The sequence below is a fragment of the Geotrypetes seraphini genome, chromosome 11, assembly GCF_902459505.1.
Source record: "Geotrypetes seraphini chromosome 11, aGeoSer1.1, whole genome shotgun sequence".
Lineage (NCBI taxonomy): Eukaryota > Metazoa > Chordata > Amphibia > Gymnophiona > Dermophiidae > Geotrypetes > Geotrypetes seraphini.
Genome location: NC_047094.1, coordinates 16680168 through 16707751, shown reverse-complemented (window position 1 = coordinate 16707751; position 27584 = coordinate 16680168). Strand labels below are relative to the sequence as shown.

Here is a 27584-nt window from a genome sequence, read left to right as displayed (position 1 = left end):
TGCATATTAATTGGGGAAATCCTGAAAACTCGACTGGATTGCGGCCCTTGAGGAGGGACTTTGACACCCCTGGTCTAGCCCGACATAGAACTGTATTTTGCTGTAAAACGTCTTTAGGAGCTATGACCAAATAGGACTCGCACTCCAGTCTAAACATTCATAAACACAATATTATTTCATCAAACATCAATACATCCTATTACATCTCCACAATTAACAGACAAAAATTTCTTAATACCTTTTAAATCTCCTTATTTATCATAATGTAGTAACCCAGGGTGGGGGAGAAGGGTTGGGTTGTCATTTGGTCTTCCACTCACAGTAAGACCAATACACCAGGAACAGTGCAAATTTTTGGAGAAACCCTGAAGACCAGACTGAGTTGCCACCCTTAAAGACCAAGGTTGGCCACCCACAGAATGGGCAGCTGAATAAAAAAAGCCTGTTTTTTGCCAATTTAAATCCTCAAAGGTCTCTCTTTCAAACATGAGTAGAGCGGACATATGGCCGAACAGCATCTACGTATATTCTATTACTATCCCCTTTGCTGCTTCCAACACGGTCCGTGCTTCAAAAATACAGCAAATTTTGCAAATATCTCCAAAAATTCAGGATTCCAATATTTTTCATTCAAAACACCAAACTTATTTCACAGCTTTTGTCCCCTGGGCTGATGCTTTAACCCCGTCCAAGCAGCCTTTGCAAATAGGACCAAAGTTTGCTTCTTCTTGTCCACAGGCAACTCCAGGCAGCGCTCCTCCTGCCAGCACTCAATTCTCAGACTGCTACTACCATCCACAGTCAAATTATGGACCTTCCTTCGTGCCCAGCTCCAAAGAGCTTGCTCACCGTACTGCCCTGATTATCTAGCTGGGGCCAGTAGGTGTGAGAACAAGCTCCACCACCATTACCAGTTCTCAGCTCTTCCCTTTGGACTGGAAACAGCATCTCACACATTTACCAAGATGATGGTGGTGGTAGCTGCCCATCTGCGAAAGATGGGCTCGCAGGTTCATCCATATCTGGATGACTGGATGATTAGAGTTCCATCGTTCATGGAAGAACAAGTGGTAGTTCACATGGTCCGGTTCTGCAGAACCTGGATTGGATAGTGAATTTCTGAAACAGCCAACTGGCTCCATCCTAATACATGGGAGTCTTCAATATAGCAGAAGGTCCTGTCTATCTTCCAGAGACACGCAGACAAACTTTGAATCCAGACAACGAGCTTGTTGTCCACATGGTACTACCTGCAAGTGCTAGGCTTCACAGCAGCCACGACAGACGTGGTCCCATGGGCGAAGGCTCACATGCATCCTCTCCAGAGTGCATCGCTATTGTGGTGGTCACCTTAATTGGACTCCATACAGGTCTCTCTGCTCTGGACTCTAGAAGCCTAGGCCAGTATGGGCTGATGGCTCCTCAAACTGGCATTATCAAAGGGCATGCCCCTCAAAATAGCCTCATGAGTGATTGTGGCAACTGATGCCACCCTGTTTAGCTGGAAGGCTCACTGCAACAGACATCTGATCCAGGGGAATTGTTCAGCCTTCCAAAGTGGTCAATCAACAGATTGTTAAAGTTTTGTTAAATATATATTCTCCTTGTTTAAATATGGGAAAAAGGAAAGCGAAACTTAAAAGTTCGACTCCAGTCTTAATGGGCCCAATTGACCGCCACTTATTACCGGATAATGTTAATCCTTTAGTGATTAACGCGGCGTCAACTTCAGGGGCATCTCTCAGTTCCTTGGATAGAACTCCTCCACTCCCTCCGGTAACTTCTTCTGAGCTTAACCCACAGGGTAAACCTAATGAGCCACTTGGAGAGTCCCAGCAGGGGATGTCATCGGCTCTGATTTATGGAGCGATGCCTAAGGTCATCTCCTTTCAAGAGGAGGCCCTTACCCTGCCTGAGACTCATGAGGCTCCTTAAGAAATATCCTTAAAAGATCTTTGGTTGATTAATGTACGAGTAGAGGGAGTGTTGAAATCAGTAGCTACTCAGAATTTAAATTTCTCTCAGGAAGTTATTCAGAAGTTAGAAAATAATGATTCTAATGTGAAGATGTTAGATAAACGACTTGTAACAAATGAATCTCGTAGAAACATAGAAAGATGACGGCAGAAAAGGGCTATAGCCCTTCAAGTCTGCCCACTCTACTGACCCACCCAATTTAGTCTGTGTGCTAATGACCCAATTCTTTAACTTGACCTTCGTAGTGATCCTACGTAGGTGTCCCATTTATTCTTAAAGTCAGGCACGCTGGTGGCCTCGACCACCTGCACTGGAAGCTTGTTCCAGCGATCTATCACTCTTTCCGTGAAGAAGTACTTCCTAGTGTCGCCATTAAATTTCCCTCCTCTGAGTTTGAGCGGATGTCCTCTTGTGGCCGAGGGTCCTTTGGGAAAGAAAATGTCATCTTCCACCTCGACACGTCCTGTGATGTACTTAAATGTCTCAATCATGTCCCCCCTCTCCCTACGTTCCTCAAGAGTGTAGAGCTGCAGATAACATCTTTGCAAACATTTTCTGTTTCAACTGTAATTCATTCAAGATTTGAAATGTTTGAAAATTTTCTAAGAGTTAAGAATCTGCGTTTAGTTAATTTTCCAAGGACTCACCTATTAACTCCTGAAATTTTATTAAGGAAATATTTTACAGAGATCCTTGGTTTACCTAACGCAGACTCATTACCTATATCAACATGTTACTATATCACACAAAAAAATAAAATTTCTACTGAAGCAGGGCTAGAAGAACTTGTCCCCACAGTATTTGATCTTACTGGGTTTTTGGAAGACTCTCAAGATACTATTTCTAGTATTTCCAGATGTTGCCAAGGCAACACAGTTTAAAAGAAAAGCTTTTTTAGTATTAAAACCTCGAGTCTTGGCAATTGAAGCATCTTTTTTCTTAAAGTTTCCTTGCAAATGCTTAATTAAACTTCAGGATAAAGACTATATTTTTTGGGATCCTCCACAACTTGAAAAAATTTTATTAGGTCAAGAATCTCATAGATCATAACTGAAACTACTGATTTTCATTTGGAGTTATTTGGAAATACCAGCATAAATGATTAAGAATAAGTAACTTTCCTAGAATTATAAATGGTTTATTATTACTATGTGGAGTTCTTGAATATTGAATATTAACACTGTTAATATGGTAACCTCTCTAAATGTGGGTTAAATGGTATTATTGTTTTGAAAATGATGTATATAATCATAACTTTTTCTGTTTAAGTATCCATCTCCTTGCTTTGTGTAATGGAATAATTTTGAAAATTATAATAAAAAAATAAAAAAAAAAGAGATTAATGGATAGAAACAGATTCTGCAAATACCTTGCTACCGTATGATAAACTCACAAAAGGATTTCTACCCCAGCCTCTTGCGTCCAAGTCCTTTCTACAGCAGAAAGTTACAGAATTAGAAGAAGAAAAAAAAAAATCTACAGCTATTCCATGCCAGAAAAAAGTCAGCATGTGACATGTAAGTGACAGAGGAGCCTAATTTTGTAACCCTGTATGGAATATTAGTACCTCCAGACTCTGTGCCTATACTGCAGAAGAGACAATCCCGTGACCTTAAACCATGAATGGGCATTTCAAAATGAATTCTCCACCCTCCACATCTGATCGGCTAGCTCTAATCTTCCCCACTGATTCATTTCCTGGGTAAAACAGCTGAAAACTGTCCTTCCCAAACCTTGTGACAAAACTAAGGGGCAAGTGCTGTGCTATTTAAATGTAAAGAAACTAGCATGCCATTCTGCTACTCAGTGGACACAGACACGTTAGGAAACATTTTAAAAGTATTTGCTTTAAACACCTATGGTAATAACACCTCTAAGATGGTTTAGACTAGAGCAGGGGTAGGCAATACCGGTCCTGGAGAGCCGGAGCCAGGTCAGGTTTTCAGGATATCCACAATAAATATGCATGAGATAGATTTGCATCTCAAGATTTGCATGCAAATCCATCTCATACATATTCATTGTGGATATCCTGAAAACCTGACCTGGCTCCGGCTCTCGAGGACCGGAATTGCCTACCCCTGGACTAGAGGGTTCAAACAGTTAAAAATAAACTGAACTTGTATTGTTAAAAAAAAACAAAAAAAACCCAAAAAACCACAAGCTTGCCACAAAAGCCAGGAAAACAGATTCAGCTTGTTTTGTCAAAAAAAAAATAAAATTAAAAATGTGCTCTCCGTTTTCCCCCAGCCTTGGCCCCTGCAGCGGTAAGAAGTTCCAACTCAGAACCCATTAACAGAAAAGAAAAAGCCGTGTTCAGAAATCTCGGCTCCACAGCACTAAACATAGCCATTTTAACCAGCACAGAACATGTGAAATGAGTAACTTTTGTGACCGTCGGTCAGCGTTATTAGCTAGGCATAGTTCACAAACTACTTTTACATGGAAGTTTTCTCTCAAAAGTTCTGCCTTGGTGCGAGCTATCATTCCAATCAGCCCTTGATCCATGGTAACAAGTTTTGGAAAATAAAACACCTATTTTCAGGAGCTTACCTAGAAAATGAGGGGGGAGTGTTTTCGTCAAAGGGAATCCACAATCCCTCAGTCCACCTGGGGGGGGGGAAAAAAAAAATCCCTCAACTCTGCTACAGTTTCAAGTGCGCTTCTGAAAACAGGAAGCTCTAGGCAGAAATAATGCAGCTTAGGAAGGAAGGATATACAGATAACTGACCTCGTAAGCCCACTTTTCTTCAAAAACACACACAAAAAAAACAAAACCCCAAAACAAACGGAGAATCTACTAAACTACCTTTCTCCACTGCAAGAAAGAGAAGCTGCATCTTTGAGCGGCACACGCCAGCAAAGAGAAAAATTCAATCTGGTTATCAAACTTAGAAAAATGAGGGCCGGGGATGGTGAAGATGGGCTGGCGTGAGCTTTGACGGAGACTCCAGTAGATAGAACCTAAGCTCTGGGTTTCTGGCCCAGAAATAGCTAAGAAAAAGGACCATTTAAATTAAATGATTAATTTATGGAGCAGACTGGATGGTCTTTTATCAGCCGTCATTTATTATGTTACTATGAAGGCAGTTGAAAACTATATGGCCCATTTAGTCTGCCTATATGTGCCATCTACTATCCCTTCCACTCCCTTAGAGATCTAATGTATTTTCTTGAACTCAAATACAGGTTTTCACCTCCACCAGGAGGCTGTTCAGTGCCCCCCCCTACAAAAAAAGGCCGCATTCTCTCTCCCTCCCTATACGGGCACCACCAACCTCCCTATACGGGCACCTTGTTTCCCTGGTGGTCTAGCGGCAGCAACGATCTTACTCGCTCCTGCCCACACTCTGTAAGCGACAAAAATAGCTGCTGAGATTTCCAAGAGCAGTCTCGCGAGGCTCCTACCAGTTCGTCAGGATGGCGTTAAGCTTTAGTTCAGTGAACATAAAACAAAAACACAGCCCTGAGCTTTCCTTCAAGCCTTTCGGCAAATGGCTCAAGGCTTTGCTCCTGCGTGTGCTCAGCCCAGAGCAAGGAAAAAAAAAAAAGCCAAGTTCAAAGTTCAACATTCAGAAAATGTTAAGTTCTGTACAAAGGTTTAAGTTTCCCTGCAACACCTGTAGGCTGAAACGGAGTCATTTCAAACAGGCAGTAAAGCAAAACGTTCAACCAAAAGTAAGCAACAACAACAAAATCTTCCTTCATTTTCAAATGGTTATAACAGCTTCTCACTTGCCTTAACAAAGCAACACACGTCCATAGCTTGTGGCTGCTGCTCTGTGGATTCCCAGGAAGATTCCACTTCCATAGGTGGGTACAATAGGGTCTCAGAAGTTGTAGCTTCTGTACCAACTTCTTGCAATGTCATAGGTATAGGTGTGTCTGTGTCAGCCTGACTCCTCCGTCCCGAGAGCTCTGTGTCACGAGTTACCTCCTTGGCTTCTGACTTGGCTTCTCTGCTACTGCATTTCCGATTTGTGTTGATTTGGATTTATTTATTTCATATAACAGTTTTAGTGGATGTGTTTTATAAATGTTAATTTATTTGACGCTCTCAAGCTCTGCCAGTGACGGATCTGTAAAGTGTGTTGTGCCGGGAGTTGTATTAAGACCTGCACTATAATATGACTGTCTGCTATCAGGCCGCTTCAGAGACTTTTCTCTCTCTTAAATTTGTTTTATTTTTAATCTTCTTTCATTATTTCTATTTCTTTGATTTTTTTTATCTTGGAAATGTATTAAATGTTGTTATAACATATTTTTTGTTCATCAGGTACTTTAGCTAGATTGTGAGTCTTCGGATCAGATAGGGTCGTTTTGCCTAATTTCATTTTAGTTTGATACCGCTTAGGTCAGTAAAATGTAGGAGCGGTAGATCAAATCTTAAATAAACATCTGTCAATCCCATACCTGTCCCGTCCGCCTGCATATTCTCGGGGTTGCGTCCTTCTCCAGCTTCCTTGCCTCTTCCCCAGTCCGTCTCCCTGCCTTCCTCTCTTAAGGACCTCCAGCCCCGCCCCCAAGCTCCAAGTGTGGGCAATTCCTCCAGCGTCCTCTAGCAATCAGCAGAGTACCTGCAGTGTGCTGTGTGTGACCTAGGTGAACGAGTAAAGCTGCTCCCTCTAGTGTTCTGGACATGAACAGCATCAAACTGGCCACTATGTGCTTTTAAATTTGAGCTCCTAAATGCCTTATTGTTACTATTACATTACATTACAGATTTCTATTCCGCTTGTGCCTTGCGGTTCTAAGCGGATTACAAATTAGGAGACTGGACAATTTCAGGAATATTACAGTACATAAGGCTTAGGCTGCTCACCACAAGGACAAAGACTCAGAGCAGGCCCTTAGGCGTAAACTCTGTCAAGCCTTAATATCTATCATACACAAATCCTTCCTTCAAATATCATAAAGTAAAGTATGCTTTACGACAGCAAATCAAAAGTGTGCATTTACTCAGCAAATAGTCACAGAAAAAAAATCCAATACCACTTAAAAAACTTTTTAAATATAGCTCAACGTTGTTCTACCCCCCCCCCCCCAAACAGGTCCTATTCCATTGCATTCTCACTTGGGCTAGCATTTTGTAATTGTCAACCTTGCCGCTGCATCAGGGAACTATCAAAGTCTTTTACTGCAACATGAACCCTGTGCAATGATTCATGAGATTCAAGTAATTTTACAGTAAAATCCTAATCATACATTACACCTGCTCTGACCCAGTAAGGCTATTCTTATGTTCTCGTGACTTGTGCATCTGCCTTAGGCAACCAGCACGGTACATTCCCCTACAAACTATGGGCTAGATTCACTAACCTCGTTTCCGTGCCCGATCCGTGCAGGTCCGACCAATTAGCAAAAGAGAAAAATTAAAATGATCCAGAGTCGGGGCAGCCGAGAGCAGAGCAAGATAAGGCAGAGAGTTGAGAGCAGGGCAGAGAGATAAATATTTTTGTCGGGGTAGCAGAGAGCAGGGCAGCAATGGAGCTGGAGAGTTGAAAAGGACATTTGCGACTGGACCCAGCAGTCGCTTCTTGTGCTGATCGTCCAGCCCAGTCGGTTTGCAGGATTTCTTTAGTGAATCGCGTCCCTGCCTACTTTGCATGCCATTCCTCTCATTCGCATGCGCGTATCGGAATTGGATCAGCAGAGAGATAAGTGAATCGGGCCGGAGTAAAATCGGTACACAATCGGTTTGCTTAGTGAATCTAGCCCTATGTTCCCTCTAAGATGAGCATGTGAGCAGTTGCTCACACATTCTAAGATGTCGCTCACAAATTTTACATGGTCTCTCACAAAAATACTTGCAAATCTGGAAAACTGATGGTTTTTAGAACTTGTTACTCGCACAAAAAATTATTATTATTATTATTATTTTTTTTTAGAACTTGTCACTCACATGAAAAAAAATTTGTACACACTTGGCCAGTCCTTAGAGGGAGTATTGCCTACAAAGAAAATGAACTGCTTGGAGTTACTCAAAATGTTAGTTGCGGCATGATGTTTAAGTTTAGAAATGTAATTTAAATAGAAAAACTAAGCTAAACACCCGTCTAATGCCTGTCACACTGAACTCTCGTTCACTATGGTCCTCCTTTACCAAGTCCGGAACGCTAAATGCTCCGACGATCACAGGAATTCTATGAGTGTCGGAGCATTTTGCACTCTGGGCCGCTTAGAAACCTCTATTGCAGTTTAGTAAAAAAAAAAAAAAAAAAGGGGGGTATGTTTATGTTTATTTAAAATTTGATAACCCACCATGTCTGTGCACACGTCAAAGCAACTTACAATTAATGCATTCTGCTTCATTTTTTCAATCAAGTTCCTTATATTCAACTTGATGTATTTTATCTGTTCCATGTATTACTTCTTTCCCTGCCATGCCGGTATTTTCTGCATTATTACATTACATTACAGATTTCTATTCCGCCATTACCTTTCGGTTCAAAGCGGATTACAAAAAGAGTTATGGAAGAAGGGTTACAAAGTTAGATCAGAGATCGTTTCCAAGAGAGAGATAAGAAGGATCAGGGGTAGGGGAGGGGGTGGTAAGAAGGGGTATTCATGGTATTAAGCCTTGTTCAGTGATTTCTTGAAGAGTATAGTTTTTATTTCCTTTCTGAACATCTTGTAGCCTGGGGTTGTTATTAATAGGTTGGAGATTTGGTTATCTATTTTTGCTGCTTGAATGGCTAGTAAGCCGTCGTATAGTTTTTTCCGTTTTACTTCTTTGATTGGGGGGTAAGTGAATGGGGTGTGTGTTTTTCTATGCATTATATTGTAAATGCTTTCTGTCTTTATCTGTTTTTAAGTCCATTATTCTAATTTGTATTTTAGCTGTATCCCATGTTGTTAGCTCACCTTTTTGTGACCCGCCTAGAACTTTTTCGGTATGGCGGTATATAAGAATAAAATTATTATTATTAATTAAAAAAATAAAAAAACTGACAATAAAAATGAGAAAAGAACATTCATACCAAATACACATCCATATTGAAAGTTTAAATTAAATAAACACAGAAATCTAATCAGCTACTACACAAAGTTCAAATTTTTCTTTAAATAGAGCGTGTTCCTTATCTGTCTGGATTTTTTTCTCAGCAGTTACTAATATCAAAAGTTGTTTTGATATAATTACAATCCTAGATTCTTGTTCATGTACTAAATTAACTGAAAGTATATACAATATATTCAGAGTACATTCTAATCGTCACTCAACCAGTGAGAGCTGGCCACCGACAGTGCTGTCTGGCATGTACATCAAAACTAATGCCTGATGAGAGGAAGTTATTCACACGTATTACAAACAAAGCACTGCAAGTGGTAAGAAGTGCAACCACCCTGAGCACCAAACTAGGCAGATGGGCTTAGCACACTGTAATGTAAGCTTTTACTACGTGTCAAGTTACTATGTAACACAGAACATTCTCTACATTTTCTTATTCAGGCCATGCCTAGGGTTACCAAATGGCTCCAGAAAAAGGAGGACGGATTGAGACATCCGGGTTTTGCTTCCATTGCTTTCAATGTAAAATGCAATCAAATGTAAAATGCAATCAAGTAAAACCCAGATATCTCAATCCGTTCTCTTTTTTTCTGGAGCCATATTTATTTTAAAAAAAAATTTTTATATACCATTTACGAAAAACTAAATGGTTTACATCCATTAAAACATACATAAGACAGTGCAGTCTTAAGATGGGTGTCCTAATTTAGGCGCTCAGTTAGTCGGGCTGGGAGAGTAATGGTGAGTAATGGTGGGGCGGGGTGGAGAGTACCATTGGGGGGGAGGGGAGGTGGGGGTATTGAAAGGTTCTGGCACTTAGTCACGGATAGGATAAGTGGGATTAGGTGGGGGGAGGGGGTGGTGTGGCATCTTCGGGGCTCATAAGAGTCCAGGGCCTCGGAGTGCCTTTCCGCCCTCATTAAATCTTGCTCGCCCTATGTAGAGTAGGATGGGGGAAGAGTTTGGTTGATGTTGCTCTTCTTCTGTACAAGCTTGTTATATTCTGTTCACCCTTGGGGTGCCCTGGTATTGTATTTGCTGTTGTGTGCATCAACAAAAATTGTTTGAACCTAAGAAGCAGCCAATACATATTAAAATTAACAATATTAAAAATTAAAACATACATAAATCATATCATAAAATCTGGGGTCGTTGTGTCAATGGGCGGCGGCCAAAAAAGCAAACAGGATGCTGGGAATTATTAAAAAAGGGATAGTTAACAAGAGTAAGAATGTTATAGTACCTCTATATTGCTCCATGGTGCGACCTCATCTGGAGTATTGCGTTCAATTCTGGTCTCCTTATCTCAAGAAAGATATAGTGGCGCTAGAAAAGGTTCAAAGAAGAGTGACCAAGATGAAAAAGGGGATGGAACTCCTCTCGTATGAGGAAAGACTAAAAAGGTTAGGGCTCTTCAGCTTGGAAAAAAGACGGCTGAGGGGAGATATGGTTGAAGTCTACAAAATCCTGAGTGGAATAGAAAGGGTACAAGTGGATCGATTTTTCACTCTGTCAAAAAATACAAAAGCCTAGGGAACACTCGATGAAGTTACAGGGAAATACTTTTAAAACCAATTGGAGGAAATTTTTTTCACTCAGGGAATAGTTAAGCTCTGGAACGCGTTGCCAGAGGTTGTGATAAGAGTGGATAGCGTAGCTGGTTTTAAGAAAGGTTTGGACAAGTTCCTGCAGGAAAAGTCCATAGTCTGTTATTGAGAAAGACATGGGGGGAGGCCCCTGCTTGCCCTGAATTGGTAGCTTGGAATGTTGCTGCTCTCTGGGATTCCAGAATCTTGCTATTCTTTGAGATTCTGTAGGGAATATTACTACTCTTTGGGTTTTGACCTGGTACTAGTGACCTGGATTGGCCACTGTGAGAACAGGCTACTGGGCTTGATGGACCATTGGTCTGACCCAGTAAGGCTATTCTTATGTCAACTAATAAATCACAAGAGTACAAAAGCAAACACTGTTAAACAGATTCTTTTCTACAAAAGCCGACTAATAAATCACAAAAATGCAACAACAAACAGCTGAGTTTTCAACCGCTTCTTAAATTGAAACTGGTTTACACACAGTCGCAATTGGCCCACCAGGGCATTCCACGTTTTGACACCAGCAATACAGAAAGTCATCGCTGGCAACCCTAGCCATGCCACTCATGCTGAGAGTCCCAGCCTAGGACCAGCACATCGCTAATACTAATGAACTCAGTGCTTCTGCTTTAACAGAACATTAATCATTTAGGAAAGGGGATGTCCGGTGCATTAAATGCAAGGAGCGCTCCATATTCATTCTATATCCAGTAATGCCTCTTAACCAAAACCTCCATTAACATGACTCACTGCAGGGTTGGCCTCGAGGACCGCATTCCAGTCGGGTTTTCAGGATTTCCCCAATTAATTTCCATGAGATCAATTTGCATGCACTGCTTCCATTGTATGCAAACAGATCTCACACGCACATTCATTTGGAAAATCCTGAAAACCCGACCTGGAGAGGGCCAAGGTTGACTTACTGTGTGCTAATGGAGTTTTTACCGCAAAGGCAGATTAGCGTGTCCTTGCATTAGCTGTTACAGAATGCTAAATTACATGTTAACAGCTATTGCAGCTTAGTAAAAGGTCCCCAATATAAAGTAGTGAAGTAGCCAAATGGAGGTCTCGACAAATTTAGGAGCCAGCTCAAAAAAAGTTTCACGTTTCATTTTATTTTGATATGCCGCCAATCTAATAGTCTACTCTAAGCAGTGTACCTACAGAATTAAAAAATAAAATAGGTTTAAAATCAAAATTGCCAATGGGGACAGACAGATACAAATGATAAACAGACTTACTACAGGAGGGAACGAGGTAAAACTAATTACATTAGAATTCTAACCGAAAAACAAGAAAGAGGGAAACTCAATTGGGAGGGAATAAGTCTTGAAATGGTGATCAGAATTATGTAGTGAAAGCATCTTTAAATAGAAATGTTTTAAGGTTGGATTTTAATTTTGTTAAGCAATATTCTTAGGAGACGGTGTCTAAACCAGTGGTTCCCAAACCTGTCCTGGGGAACCCCCATCCAGTCAGGTTTTCAAGATATCCCTAATGAATATGCATGAGAGAGATTTGCATACCTGTCACTTCCATTATATGCAAATCTCTGTCATGCATATTCATTAGGGATATCTTGAAAACCTGACTGGCTGGGGGTCCCCCAGGACAGGTTTGGGAACCACTGGTCTAAACCCTTTCTCGCTTCTCTTTTGCCCAACTTCCAACATTGTCCCCAGTGAAGTTTGTGAGAGAGGTTTGGAATTTCCTCCCAGATTACCAGTCGCTCTTTAAGAAACTTACTTACTAAGATTTATTTTTATTTTTTGGCCTATTATGTGCTTGTAGGCAAAGAAACTTTAATAAATCAGTTCCTTAAGATGCCTTTGCTAATCAACTGCAGAAGTCCAACAATCTCCCTTCCCAAAGCATGCTGTCCGCTGTGTGACAATACCCTTCAGATAAATGAAGTAAAGAGACAATTGCCTCTTTGTTTCACCTATCATGGTCTAAGTCCCCCATCAGTTTCTCTCTCGTAACCCTGCAGAAGCCTTTATCTAGTCTTTCTTGTGCCCCTCTCAAATAGAGAATGACAGGGGGACAAATTTTTCCCCGTCCCTGCAGTAACTTATTTTCCCATCCCGGCGAGTTCTTTTCCTGTCCCTGTCCCATTCCTGCAAGCTCCATCCTCATCTGCACAAGTCTCAAACACTTTAAATTCATAAGTGATCGAGGTTTGTGCGGTTAAGGCCAAGCTTACAGGTTGTTCACCCTCTCCAAGGTAGAGAAAACGAGAGGGCACTCTCTAAAGCAGGGGGTCTCAAAGCTACCTTAGAGAATGACACGGTGACAAAATTCATCACCGTTCCCGTCCCTGCGGATAACCGCAGGAAATAATCCCATGTCATTTTCTAGTGTCTATTTTAACCTCAGTCCTTCTACACCAGCATTCTTCAAAGCAAAGCTTGCGGGTCAGTGGTTGTGGCCTTTCATACTTTGATTCTTCCCTCTCTCCTTAAAGAATGACATGAAGATGGTTTCCCGCGGTTATCCGCGGGGACGGGAACGGTGACGAATTTTGTCACCGTGTCATTCTCTATCTCCAAAAAGATATACGAGAGCTATACAGTTCAGAGAAGGGTGATAGTTACAGTGATAAATGCAACTTAAACATTAGAGTTATTCAGCTTAGAAAAAAATGGTTTTAACATAGAAATACAATTATATAAAATCATGACTTAGGTAGAATAAATAGAGATTTAATCTTTACCTCTTCAAGTATACAGAAATAAGGAATGCAGACCTTGATATAGTAGCGATATCCGAGACCTGGTTCACAGACTCGCATGGGTGGGATATGGTTATACCAGGCTACAATCTACTTCGTCGGGACAGAGAGGGAAAATTAGGAGGGGGGGTAGCACTATACACTAAGGATAATATCAAAACTACCAGGATCACAGAGGTTAGATACACAGGGGAATCACTTTGGGTAAACCTGACCAGAGGGAACGAAAAATGCCTTTACCTCGGTGTGGTATACAGGCCTCCGAGACAAAAGGAAGACGAAGACAAAGAATTGATTGAGGACATAGAGAACATCACTTTGCGTGGTGACACAGTACTATTAGGCGACTTCAACATGCCAGATGCAGACTGGAACACCCTCTCAGCAACTACGAGCGGTAGCAAGAGAATAATAACCTCCATTAAGGGTGCACAACTAAAACAAATGGTATTAGAGCCCACCAGGGAAAAAGCAATACTGGACCTGGTACTCACAAATGGAGACAGTGTCTCGGAAGTATCAGTGGGAGACACGCTGGGCTCCAGCGACCACAACATGGTATGGCTCAACCTCAGGAAAGGCTTCTCTAAATCAAACACAGCTACAAGGGTCCTCAACTTTAGGGAGGCAGATTTCGACCACATGAGAGACTTTGTCCATCAAAAGCTGCAAAACCATGCTGAAACTGACAACCCGGAAAATATGTGGTCAAACCTAAAATCCATCCTGAACGAAGCATCTAGCCGCTACGTAAAAACAGTAAGCAAACGCCGGAGAAACAAAAAACCACAATGGTTCAACAAAGAAATTTCTGACCTCATTAAAATGAAAAAAGAAACATTTATTACCTACAAACATCTTGGGAAAAGGGAGGCAAAAGAAGACTATCAGGCCAAATCTAAGGCTGTCAAAAAGGCAGTCAGGGAAGCCAAACTTCAAACAGAGGAAGATCTAGCACGGAACATTAAAAAAGGGGACAAATCCTTCTTCAGGTACATTAGCGACAGGAAGAGAAACAAAAATGGAATAGAACGCCTTAGGAAATCAGATGGAAACTACGTAGAATCTGATACTACCAAAGCAGAACTGCTAAATGAATACTTCTGCTCAGTATTCACCTGTGAAGCACCGGGAGATGGTCCGCAACTACAAATAAGAAATAGCCAAAATGACCTGTTTCGTGATTACGAGTTTACACCTAGTAATGTCTACCACGAACTTTCAAGACTCAAAGTAGACAAAGCTATGGGGCCAGACAATCTACACCCCAGGGTACTCAGAGAGCTGAGTGAAGTTCTGGCTGAACCACTATCCGTACTCTTCAATCTTTCCATGCGCACGGGAATAGTACCCCTAGACTGGAAAACAGCTAACGTAATTCCACTCCACAAAAAGGGCTGCAGAACGGAGACAGGAAATTACAGACCGGTGAGTCTTACATCCATAGTGTGCAAACTCATGGAAACACTGATCAAACAGGAACTTGACAAAATTCTAGATGAAGAAAATCTACGTGATCCACAGCAACACGGATTCACCAGGGGAAGGTCCTGCCAATCTAATCTGATTGACTTCTTTGATTGGGTGACCAGTCATCTGGATGCTGGTGAGTCCCTTGACGTGATATACTTGGACTTCAGCAAAGCTTTTGATAGCGTTCCACACCGCAGGCTGTTGAACAAACTAAAATCGATGGGATTAGGGGATACATTCACAACATGGGTAAGGGATTGGCTAGATGGTAGGCTTCAAAGGGTGATGGTAAACGGTACCCCCTCCAAAACATCAGCAGTGATGAGTGGAGTACCTCAGGGCTCCGTCTTAGGGCCGATTCTATTCAATTTATTCATAGGAGATTTGACCCAAGGACTTAGAGGAAAAGTATCACTGTTTGCCGACGATGCCAAACTATGCAACATAGTAGGCAAAAGCAGTGTGCCTGACTTTATGACGCAGGACCTAAGACAGCTTGAACAGTGGTCATCAACTTGGCAGCTGGGCTTCAATGCTAAAAAATGTAAAGTAATGCACCTAGGCAAAAAAAATCCACACAGAACTTACACACTAAATGGTGAAACATTGTCCAGGACCACGGTGGAACGTGATTTAGGAGTGATCATTAGCGACGATATGAAGGCTGCCAATCAAGTGGAGAAGGCATCGTCCAAGGCAAGACAAATGATGGGCTGTATCCGTAGGGGTTTTGTCAGCAGAAAACCTGAAGTCATAATGCCGCTGTACAGATCCATGGTGAGACCTCATCTCGAGTATTGTGTTCAATTCTGGAGACCACACTACCGAAAAGATGTGTTGAGAATTGAGTCGGTTCAGCGAATGGCTACCAGGATGGTTTTGGGGCTCAGGGATCTCACGTATGAAGAAAGGTTAAAAAAACTGCGGATGTACTCACTGGAGGAGCGAAGGGAGAGAGGGGACATGATTGAGACCTTTAAGTATATTACTGGGCGTATAGAGGTGAAAGATGATATCTTCAGTCTTATAGGGCCCTCAGTAACCAGAGGACACTCGCTGAAAATCAGGGGAGGGAAATTTCAGGGTGATGCGAGGAAGTACTTCTTCACTGAAAGGGTGGTAGATCATTGGAACGAGCTGCCTCAGAGGGTGATTGAGGCCAGCAGCGTGTTAGATTTCAAGAGAAAATGGGATATTCATGTGGGATCTCTAGGAGAGTAAGAATCAGGGAGTGGGTCATTGGTATGGGCAGACTCGATGGGCTATAGCCCTTTTCTGCCGTCAATTTCTATGTTTCTATGTTTCTAAGTAGTCCTATGTCTAGGAGGCACCCTATGATGCTAATAAGTGACATTTTAAATAACAAGTTGGAGAAAATATTTTTCAGTCATGATACAATTAATCTCCGTAGATGTGTTGCTAGAAGATATGCTAAGTTAGCAAAGCTAATTTAAAAAGGGGCTCAACATATACCTAGATTAAAAAAAGGTCAGTCTATTAATCATTATTGCACACGTAGATTCGGACACCCATATATGAACATAACATCGTTGGATCCGGCTAGATCAGTGGTCTCAAACTCACAGCCCGGGGACCACATGCAGCCCGCCAGATACTATTTTGAGGCCCTCGGTATGTTTATCATAATCACAAAAGTAAAATAAAACAGTTTCTTGATCATATGGTATTATTAAGACTTAGGCAAAAGGAAAGATTTATCAACTATAAAGAGTTTTACCTCATGCAAAATTGTCATTTCTTTAATAAGACATTAACTTTTTTTTTTCTGAGGCTGTCCAAGCACCTACAAATCCCAAATGTGGCCCTGCAAAGGGTTTGAGTTGGAGACCACTGGCCTATAGGAAAAGGAGATTCAAATGTTAAGAGCCTTAGCCAATAGGGAGAGGAGATAGTGGATGCTCTGGATGGGCCATTATCTACCATCATGTTACTGTTTCCATAACCATAAAGTTCTATGACATCACAATGCAGGTGTAAAGAGCCTTAGCCTATAGGAAGAGGAGATGCAAATGTAAAGAGCCTTAGCCTATAGCAGTGGTCTCAAACTCGCAGCCCGCCAGGTACTAATTTGAGGCCCTCAGTATGTTTATCATAATCACAAAAGTATAATAAAACAGTTTCTTGATCATATGGTATTATTAAGACTTGGCCAAAAGGAAAGATTTAGAACTATAAAGAGTTTACCTCATGCAAAATTGTCACTTATTTAATAAGACATTAACTATGTTTTCTGAGGCCTTCCAAGTACCGACAAATCCCAAATGTGGCCCTGCAAAGGGTTGGAGTTGGAGACCACTGGGCTACATATATGTGATTTAGCCTGTCCCCTGTTGGATCTTCGATCTAACCCAGTATGACATTTACGTTCTTAAGAGATTACTACTGCATAATTGCTTATGCCCCAAAAAAACAAAAACCCCCAAACCCGTTTCACTTGCCCTGAATAAGCAACACATTTACTGAATTAGAAAAAAATGAAGTACCCCAAAATAGCTGGAGAAAGGGGGCGGATTACCATCAACTGCACTGAGAATTGAGTTGTCCCATGAACCTGCCTCCGCTACAGAGAAGGAGGGGGGGGGGGTTTGCTGCATTTATCTCCCACCTGCCAGCACCATAAGCCCGACAACCCCAACGCGCCGCTTCTAATACCTGCAAAACCAGAGCAATGCACGGCGTCAGCTCGCAACCCGTCATGTGAGTCTGGCACGTGACTCCGACCAAATAAATAAATAAATAAATAATATCGGGCGACAGGAGCGCAAGGGAGGGGAGGGGCAATCATCGTTCCACCCGGAGTTGAAGCGTCGCTGCTTGCGCCAGCAGGGCCAACCGTTTCCTTACCCAATGAATGGCTCTCTTTCATTTCTCCTGTTAACAAACCCAGCCTCTTTAAGAGCGCGTTTCAGGCCTCATTCTGGTTGTACAAGTGTGTGTGTGTGTGTGTGGGGGGGGGGGGGTATTCCAAGCCTCACTCTGGTGCTCCAATAGCCTTTCTCAATTTGTTCTGCGCCTTGATCTGATCATGTTTAGTGCTCTCTTCTTTCTGTGAATTTCAGAGCTTTGGGACTATGGAAAGGAGCTCGGTTTATTTATGAGATTTGCTCGTTCCAGATTTAACACGAACCACGAAAGCTGGATAGTCTTCATGTATAGATTTGATTTATAAACTAGTTTTGTTGGTTTTAGATATTGAAAAAAAAATAAATCAGGCACTGGAAAGTGTACGGCTGAGCCTTGTGGCTAAATGCTACTAAAGACCGGATCGCACATGACTTTGCAGGCACCTGCGCTCATAAAACTATGATTACGGGTTTTACAGGTCACAAGCTTTCAGTCTCCCTTGATAAATCCGGTAGGCCAGAGGATTCTTAATTCCGAGGTCTCAACTTCTCCCCTCAATTGATATCAAAGAGGCCAATGTGAACATAACAATAGACTTAGAGGGTCAGAGTGACCAATGGTCCATCAAGCCCAGTAGCCCGTTCTCACGGTGGCCAATCCAGGTCACTAGTACCTGGCCAAAACGCAATACTCCAGATGAGGTCGCACCATGGAGCGATACAGGGGCATTATTACATTCTTAGTCTTGTTAACCATCCCTTTTTTTAATAATTCCTAGAATCCTGTTTGCTTTTTTTGCCACCGCCACACATTGGGTGGAAGGTTTCATCGTATTGTCTATGATGATACCCAGATCCTTTTCTTGGGTGCTAAATCCAAAGGTGGACCCTAGCATCCGGTAACTGTGATTCAGGTTATTTTTCCTAATGTGCATCACTATGCATTTGTCCACATTAATGTGTAACTCAGTGGGCTGCAAACTTTTTAAGCTGCTGGCACACTAATCTCGGGGCTGTGGCTAGAGGGCACCCAGAAATGTACGTATGTTGACACAATGATGTCATGCATGATGTCATCACGATGTCCATGCTTGCGAGGATGTCTTTCAACCACGGCCCTGAGCCTCCTGTTACCGCTGGTATGGAAGGGGGTGTGGTGTGCTGCAGAAGGAAAGGTGAGGAGGAGGAGCAGAGGTGCCAGCGAGGAGAGGTGCAGGCGCCAGCTGACTGACTACAGGACGTGCCTCTCACTGCGAGAGGCATGTCCTATAAGCAGTCTGCCGGCGCCTCTCCTTGCCAGCATCTCAGGGCACACAGTTTGCAATATAGAAATGAACTGGAACTCTTTAATTTGATTCTAGGTGTCAAACTCAACTGTTTACCATTTTCTTCAGTGTTAACAGTTATCAGATTCACAGGTTCATTTTCTTCTATTAGTCAACTTCAATTCATGATAAAGGTACGTCTCAAGCTCTCTTACACTCTCAGTCTCTGTCCTCTCCTGGGATCCTCTAGCAAACATAAAGTCCTAGAATCTTTTCTGCTGTGAATGGATTAGGATGGCCATATCTTCTGCCTATATAGAAAGCAGTCTCCAGTGGTGCTGAAGGCCACTCCACTTGCAGCATTGTGTCATCCTGAGCAGAGACTAGAGCAGTCTCACATGCAGAGATTTGGAGGGTGGCTACTTGGTTTAACTTCTATATGTTTACATGTCTACATGTTCTACATGTTTATTAAGTTTTATAGGTTGGATGTCGTAGCCAGGCTGGACACTACCTTTGTGGACTCCATGCTGGCAGCACGCTCCAATGTCCTACCCTTAGAACCTGGGACTGCTCTGATATGTCCTGCTGGTCAAGACTACTAGCCCTGTTGCACAAGAAGGAAAGATTAAGTTCTTACCTTGCTAATCTCCTTTCTTGTAAACAGGAATGGAGGTCTTGACACCTGCCCTATCAGATGTATACTAGCCTGAATTCTATTTCAGATGTCTTGTTTCTATCTCCTGCCCAGTTGGGTCAGGAATGAATTCACTCATAAGAGGCTCATTTTAAATACTGAGCAACAGAACTATTGATGTAAATGGCAATCAGGTAGGTGGCCCCTTTTGTTTCTACCGTGTTTGTCTTGGTTAGTAGTGGTTTAAAAGCATTATTTGATGTTTGTATTTAGAGAAGAAACAGATCTATGTGGTTTTGGAGAGTTTCCTCGCACCCCTTTCTTATCACTCTAGGACTCGCTAGAAGCTTTGGTACTGACTGAAGAGCTCATCCCAGAGAGATGGAAGATGGAGCATGAAAACAAAACACTTGGCTTTCTACAACCCTCGCAGCTGATGAGGGTTTTACCCACTGATCAAGGCTACCATTTCTGTTTACAAGAAAGAAGATTAGCAAGGTAAGAACCTAATCTTTTCTTTGATGTTGGATGTCTCTTGGATATCTCCCAGGCCACCTTGTGCCACAAGTTCTCGATTGGATTCAGATCCAGAGATTAGGCAGGCCAGTCAACTGACTCGTATGTTGTTCTGACACTTCCAGTTGATCACCTATTTGGAGCGATGGCAAGGTGCATTGTCATCTTGGAACAGAAACCAGCCTGTGAACAGCTGCTGAGCTGATGGAACCATGCACTTTTGCAATATTGTGATGTACGTAGTCCCGTTGACCATTCCATCAATGAAGTGCAGACGTCCTACACCACTAGCAACCATGCAACCACAGTCCATAACCTTCAAATGATGCTTCACGGTGAGGTTAAGGCATTCAGGCTTGAACTCCTCTCCAGGAAACCTCCTCACGTAGGTGTAGACCTGGTTACCAAACAAGCAGAAGGTGCTTTCATTGCTGAAATGCACTTTTTCCCACATTTCACACGTTCAGCTTGAGTGCTTCTGCACCCACTCAATCCTGTTACGCCTTTGGACATCAGTCATCAGTGGCTTGTTGTATGCTTTGCAGCCCCGCAGAACAAACTGCAGGCACCAGCAACAAACTGTTGATGATCTGACAATAATATGACAGTCATCTGACCGCTCACATAGTAGCTGACGTGAGGTCAACTTGCAATTGCTCAATGAAATGCATCAAGGTGCATGGTCTTGGTGTGATGTTGATGCATGTGAATGACTGGACCAAGGCTTGTCTACCACTGAACCCATTGCTTTCTTCTTTTGTACAATCTTTACTACCGTGTTGTGACTGCAGCTGACTTTGCTGGCAATCTGTCGGCATGAAAATCCTTCCTCAACACTGACACACGAACACACTCTTCCAACATCAGGTTCCGAGTCTTGTTCATGGTTGAAGCAGCAAGTGTATGAAACCCAAAAAGCCAACGCTTTTTATAGCTGCCCTGTTGCCTAGATGTCTGGACTGTGATTGGCTGACAAAAGCAGCTTCCTGATTGGTCAGAAATAGCATGTGCTGATTGGACAGACTCAATCCAGTTTTGAAGCATGATCTATAAAGTTATAGTAGCTACAGCATGTTCTAGTATCAACAAAATTGTAAAATTAACAAGTGATCTTAAAAAGTTGATTCTAATAGCCAAATCTATCCCTTATAATGTACCACACAGACAAATCTACTGGATCAACAAATAAGTTAAAATAAAAGGTCAGAAATTTGAAATACATTTTACAAAGCTTTAAAGACCTGGCTCTTTCAAAATGGGTGTTAAATATTTTTTAGGATGTGCTGAGTTTTGATGTCAGGAATGATGATGACTATTGTGGGGGAATTTTAATTGCACTATTTTTGGTGAACATTCTAACTTGCTTTGTCCTCACTTATTTTTGCAAAAATGGATACAAACGTGAAAGTTAGTTAAAGAAAGTAAAATATGGTAAGTTCCTTTTTTGTCTGATGTGTAAGCCAAGAATTCACTTTCAAATGACTATAGAAATCTATTCACAAACTGCAGCTCAATCAGTTCTTCTGAACTAATGCTGATCAGAGTGGAAAAAAATGGTCCGAGTGCTTCAGAGATGCAAAGCATTGATTGATTATAACAGTGATCTATTGTGAAGCTGGAGAATCTCAAAGATAGCTGATCACATGTCTCTGAAATACTGTGACTGCACACTGGGTTGTGATTCCTTTTTCTATAAAATAAAAAGCCTAAAATATAAATTTATCTAGCGTTCTTCAGAATCAATATGACTTATAGTAAACTGCACTTAATGGAATTCATTTTAGGACAGTTGTGCTACATCTGTACGTGGATAGCAATTTTCCTAATTTGTGACTCCTGGGAAATAAGTAAGAAGATATTTGACTAAAGCATGTTAAGTTTTGGGCTTAATGCAGGATTTTAACTCGCAGGAAAAAAAAGCAATCCTGTTACCTACTGCGAGCTAATGTGGGAACACTCACTGCCTCCTTATTTAAGACACTAGCTCGCTAACAGCCCACTCTCTGCTCATACCTAGGGATACCAGATATCCCGGAACACCTGAACATGCCCTCTTTTTAGAGGACTGTCTGGGTGTCTGGATGGATTTTCAAAACCTGGTAGTTTGTCTGGGTTTTGGAAGGCCCCGAGCTTGGGGCCGCATCTGGAGGGCCTCTGAAAATGCATGGATGCAATGCAATTACATCACACGCATGCAGCCCGGACTCTGGAAAGGAGAAAAGATGAGGTTTGTGTGGGGGCGGGGCTATGCGCAGAACAGGGTAGGGCAACATGTCCTCTTTTTTTGGTGTCAGGTCAAAAGCGCACCGGGACAAAGGCGCGCGCAGACAATTGAGCGCAGTGCGGAGGTGCGCGCCGCAGAAAATTACTGTTTTTACGGCTCTGATGGGGGGGGGAAACCCCCCACTTTACTTAATAGAGATTGCGCCGCGTTGTGGGGGCATTGTGGGGGGTTGTAACCCCCCACATTTTACTGAAAACTTAACTTTTTCCCCGTTTTTAGGGAAAAAGTTAAATTTACAGTAAAATGTAGAGGGTTACAACCCCCCACAACGCCGGCACGATATCTATTAAGTAAACTGGGGGGGCTCCCCAACAAACCCCCCCCCCCGTCCGAGCCCCTAAAAACTGTAATTTTCTTCGGCGCGCGCCTCCGTCTTGCACTCAGTTGTCGGCGCGCACCTTTGTCTTTCGCCGAGTTGTCTATGAACCCTTTTTTTCTTTAACAAATCTGGTAACCCTATTCATACCATGCCGTCTGTCAGAAAAATCTTGAAAATTTTAGTAATGTAATTTAACAGGTAAACTACCACAAAACTCATTAATGCAGTAGCTTGTTTCTGGGCATTAACCATATGTTAAGTGTTTAACATACTTTAATAAAAGAGCCCTTACTTTATTTTCCTTTCAGCTTCCTCATTTGCTCCCTCATTCCAGAGCTTCTTTTAGATGAGTCTTGCCTCCTGTGCATTTATACCACGTGTTTGAGTATCTCAATCATCTCCCCTTTTCTTCCAAAGTATAGAGATCTTTAAAAGCCCCTTTTACAAAGCTGCTGACACAGTAAATGCACCCAGCTCTTACCAACTTATGAAGATTAAACTCCAGACTCTGAAGTCCAGAGCGAGGCTTTGTCAGTAGCCCTGCAAAAACTAAACATGCTATCTACATCAGACCTGGGCATTGTATGGCTCCCGGGCCACATCCGGCCCTTTGGCTGTCCCTAACCAGCCCACATGAGATCAATGGCAAATTAAGAATCAAACATAATAATTCTACATCATGCACACAATACAACTGCATTGTTTTTATTTTGAAGGCGACTGCTAAATTTTTTTATGTGTGTGTGCAAGCTTATGCACCTTCAGTGTAATGTGTTGCAAACAGATGTTTACAGGAGTTGTGTTAGCTGTTAGGCCTCACAAATGTCAGCTCATATTAAGAAAAGATTGATAAAGAATGTAGAGTTTTTAATAAGATATGGACTTCTAAGTATTTATTTACTGAAGTGAAAGGTAAAGCTGTGTGCTTAGTTTGTGGAGAACAGGTTGCTGTGTTTAAGGATTACAATTTGAATCACCATTATGAGACTAAACACGCAGAGAAATACTATAAAGAACTTGACTGATGCAGAGCAGGTGTGGACATCTGAAGCTTTGCTAGCTAAGCTGCAAAAGCAACAGAGTTTCTATCAAACTTTACCCATCAAGCAATGGAAAAGTCAAGACCAGCTTTGTGATATCTCACCAAATTGCAAAAAAAGTAAGCCATTCTCTAATGGGGAGTTTATGAAAGTGTTTGGTGGATTCTACAGCACTAATATGCCCTGAGGAAAAAAAGAATAATTTTAGAATGTACTCCTCTCTAGGATCGAGGACATTGCAGGAAATTTGGAGCTTTAGCTGCAAAACAAATTGCAATTTTAACTTTTTCTCCTTGGCTCTGGACGAGAGCTGTGATGTCAGCGACACAGCTCAGTTACTCATCTTTGTACGTGGGATAACGAAAGACTGAAATTACAGAGGAGCTGGCAGCAATGTGGTCAGTGAAAGGCACGATGACGGGGAGCAATTTGTTCATGGAGGTAAATGCATGCTTAGACAAGCTGGGTCTGGAATGGGACCAACTGAAAGGTGTTACAACCGATGGTTGTCCAAATCTAACAAGAAAAAAATGTCAGACTTTTGAAGCAGATGCAAGATAAAGTGACCGAAATAAGCCCAGAACAGAAATTGGTATTTTTGCATCATGAGGTGTTTTGTGTAAGTTATTGATGTTGTAACTAAAATAATTAATCAGGGCAAAAGTATTGTATCACAGACAATTTGTTGCACTTTTGGAGGAGCACGAAACTGAAGGTGGTGACATAGGCTACTACACAGCTGTCAGATGGCTCAGCCTGGACAAAGTGCTTAAAAGTGTATGGGACCTGACAGCACTTGTTCAAGCCCAAGACATACTATATTTCTCTCACCGACTTAAAAAGAACTGAAAACAGCAAATGAATTAATCAGACTACAAAAAAAATTGCAATAGCATTTTTTTTGTTGTTGTTGTACAAAGTTAATTTAATACTGCTCTTTGAAAGACTGCAAAAACATGCACATTTTCAAAATTGTTTTTGTGAATGTTGATTAAATAGTAATTAAATAGTGATGTAATGTTGGTGTTTTTAGTATGCCTGTTTCACATTTTCTTAGCCTAATTGTAACATCTACCAATAGCAAAATCATACAATTTACTGCTTTGTATGAAGAGATAAAATTAAGGTGGAGAAGAATTAAGTTCAACCCTCCAAAATAGTCCCAGTTTCTCATGTGGCCCTTTGGGAAAATTGCCCACCCTTGATCTACACAGTGACCCTTATTTCACTTCTAAGCAGCCCAAAAGATACACAGTTGCCTTTAAAACAGACCCCTAAAAACAGTGAGGCGACTCCAAGCTATTCAATAACACTAAGGGCCCCTTTTATCAAGGTACGCTACGGGAGTTAGCGTGTCGGACATTTCATCACGCGCTAACCCCCGCGGCAGCCTAAGAACATAAGAACATAAGCAGTGCCTCCGCTGGGTCAGACCAGAGGTCCATCGTGCCCAGCAGTCCGCACACGCGGTGGCCCAACAGGTCCAGGACCTGGACTGTAATCCTCTATCTATACCCCTCTATCCCCTTTTCCAACAGGAAATTGTCCAATCCTTTCTTGAACCCCAGTACCGTACTCTGCCCTATTACGTCCTCTGGAAGCGCATTCCAGGTGTCCACCACACGTTGGGTAAAGAAGAACTTCCTAGCATTCGTTCTGAATCTGTCCCCTTTCAACTTTTCCGAGTGCCCTCTTGTTCTTTTATTATTCGAAAGTTTGAAGAATCTGTCCCTCTCCACTCTCTCTATGCCCTTCTATGCCTAAAATCCTAACGCCTCGTCAGTGTTAGGTACTAGTGCGGCAGGCGGTTTGTAAAAGGACCCCTAAGGCTGTCGCAGGGGTTAGCGCGTGATGAAATGTCTGACGCGCTAGCCCCCGTAGCGCGCCTTGATAAAAGGAGCCCTAAATTGAGAGACAAACCAGCAACTTAACAGTGATTTGAACTAAAGTTTAAAAATAATTGAAAGTAGTATCCAGTTGCTGCATAAGTATATGTCCAGAGAAAGCACAATTATTATTTTCCAAGCTAGACAAGGTTTAATTTTATTAATTTTGTAGACCACAATTTATTTATTTATTTATTTTTTTGTATATGGTACAGGGATCGTGAACTTATAAATAAAATAAATAAGACACTAGAAAACAACTTTCCAACTATTTTTACAAGGGGCTGCTGAAAAAAGTTCCCTTGCAAATGTTATTGTAATCTAACCTTATTTGGGGGGGGGGGGGGGGTTGTTTTCCCTTTAAATGTGATGGAGTTTTTTTTGTATTGTTTTACCTCCCCGATGTATATTCATTGTAAAACCGCTTAGATTTTAACTTTGGGTTCATATTTGCGGTGTATTAAATAAATTGAACTTGGAACTTCTCAGCCCAGCCATGAAACCTACAAGTTATTCCACACTTTTCGTTCCATTTGCAATAACTTGGTAAGTTTCATGGCTCCACATCATTCTTTTCTTGGTTAGGCTGAGAACTTTTCGGCGCAACAACTTCAGCCCATCGTGGCACAATGAGACGCTCCTTCCCTGCCCTTCGCCTATATTATACGTGTTCTTCCATATTGAGGGAGAAACTAAGTTCACCACGCAAATAGGGTTTACATTCTAATATAGAAAATACATCGGAAGCTATTTTATGCAGTACGAGTACGGCTCTGACTTAGCTGAATTTCGTAGATCTCCCGATAGAAAACTCTCCAGGTGTTAATTTATCCTTAGTCTCGCCGCTGCCGTCGCCTGCCCAGCCACGGAAGGTGACCTCCCCCGCGCCGGCGAAGTGGAACGTTCCTTTTCCGCCTCGCGCCGGGTCTCGCGCACATGGCCCTCTGAGCTCGCGGAGCCGCCGCCCGGGATATTATTATCTTTTTTTTTTTAATTTTTTGGGGTTTGGAGCCGAGCCCGTTACCTTGTTGGGGAGCTGGTGGTGGGGGGGTCTGCTCCCCGGGCGCGACCCGTCCTACCCGCCTAGCGCTGGAGACGCTGCCCTCGCCTCCAATGCAGGAGACGGAGAGCATGGCGGACGGGCCGGACTTCGAGGACCCCGAGGAGATCTCTTTCAGCGACCCGGAGGATTTCGTGGATGACATCACCGACGAAGGTGAGAGCGCGCGAGCTCTCCCCACCCCCCACCCCCCCAACGGCGCGCGCGGGGCTCTGCCGCCAGGGTTGGGAGGCTGGCCTGGTGAAAAGACAAGGCGCCGCGGCCTCCTTACAAAGCCGGCTCTACGGAGGCCGAGAGCGAGGCCTTGTTTCGCCTGCGCCGGGCCCAGTTCACGTTTCCGTCCCCCTGCTCTTGGTACTGAGGCCGCTGCTGGGCTCCAGGATATGCCCTGGAAGTGGCAGCTGCTGGGCTATTTGTGGGGGGAGACTCAGAAAGGGAGTGAGTGCATTCTGGCTTCCAGACTTCCTCTCCTCCCTCATTGTAGTATTTGCTTTAAAAAAAAATCTTTTAAAGATGCTGATTAAAGGGATTGTTGCCCACTCTTTTTTTTTTTTTTTTTTTTTTGGGGGGGGAGCGGATACTATTTGCCGTGGGGGCATTTAGCTTTGCACCTGTAAGAAAGTTGGAGAGATTCAGAGAACGCTTGGGCAAGCTTTTTTGTGTGCTTGCCTTATGCTTGGGGCAAACTGCCTGAATCCCTACAGCGGGGCTCTGGCAGCGTTCAAGGCCCAGCTAAAGGCCCAACTCTTCGAGACTGCTTTCGACTCCTAACAACTCTCACCTTGGGTTCTGCATCCCCAACCCTATATGCCACCTCTGTCTGTTCAAATTAAATTGTAAGCTCTTCTGGGCAGGGACCGTCTATTAAGTGTCAAAAGGTACAGCACTGCATACACCGTTCAGCACTATATAGGGGAGTTTGGGGGTG

General features: G+C 42.5%; 2 protein-coding genes across 6 annotated transcripts in view; one reads left to right on the top strand and one right to left on the bottom strand.

The window, feature by feature from the left end:
- Positions 1-17593, bottom strand: part of SNX8 (sorting nexin 8) — a 58287-nt gene extending 40694 nt beyond the window's left edge. The window contains exon 1 of one of the 5 annotated variants that reach the window (XM_033963339.1): positions 17459-17593. The gene's annotated coding sequence lies outside the window, so the exon portion shown is untranslated. The other 4 variants (XM_033963342.1, XM_033963343.1, XM_033963341.1 and 1 more) reach the window with 4 other exon arrangements.
- An 8909-nt stretch (positions 17594-26502) lies between these two features.
- EIF3B (eukaryotic translation initiation factor 3 subunit B) overlaps positions 26503-27584 on the top strand; it is a 43665-nt gene continuing 42583 nt past the window's right edge. The window contains exon 1 of the mRNA XM_033963338.1: positions 26503-26812. Coding sequence (XP_033819229.1) covers positions 26710-26812 — 103 coding nt within the window. The 5' untranslated portion in view covers positions 26503-26709. The remainder of the gene's footprint in view (positions 26813-27584) is intronic.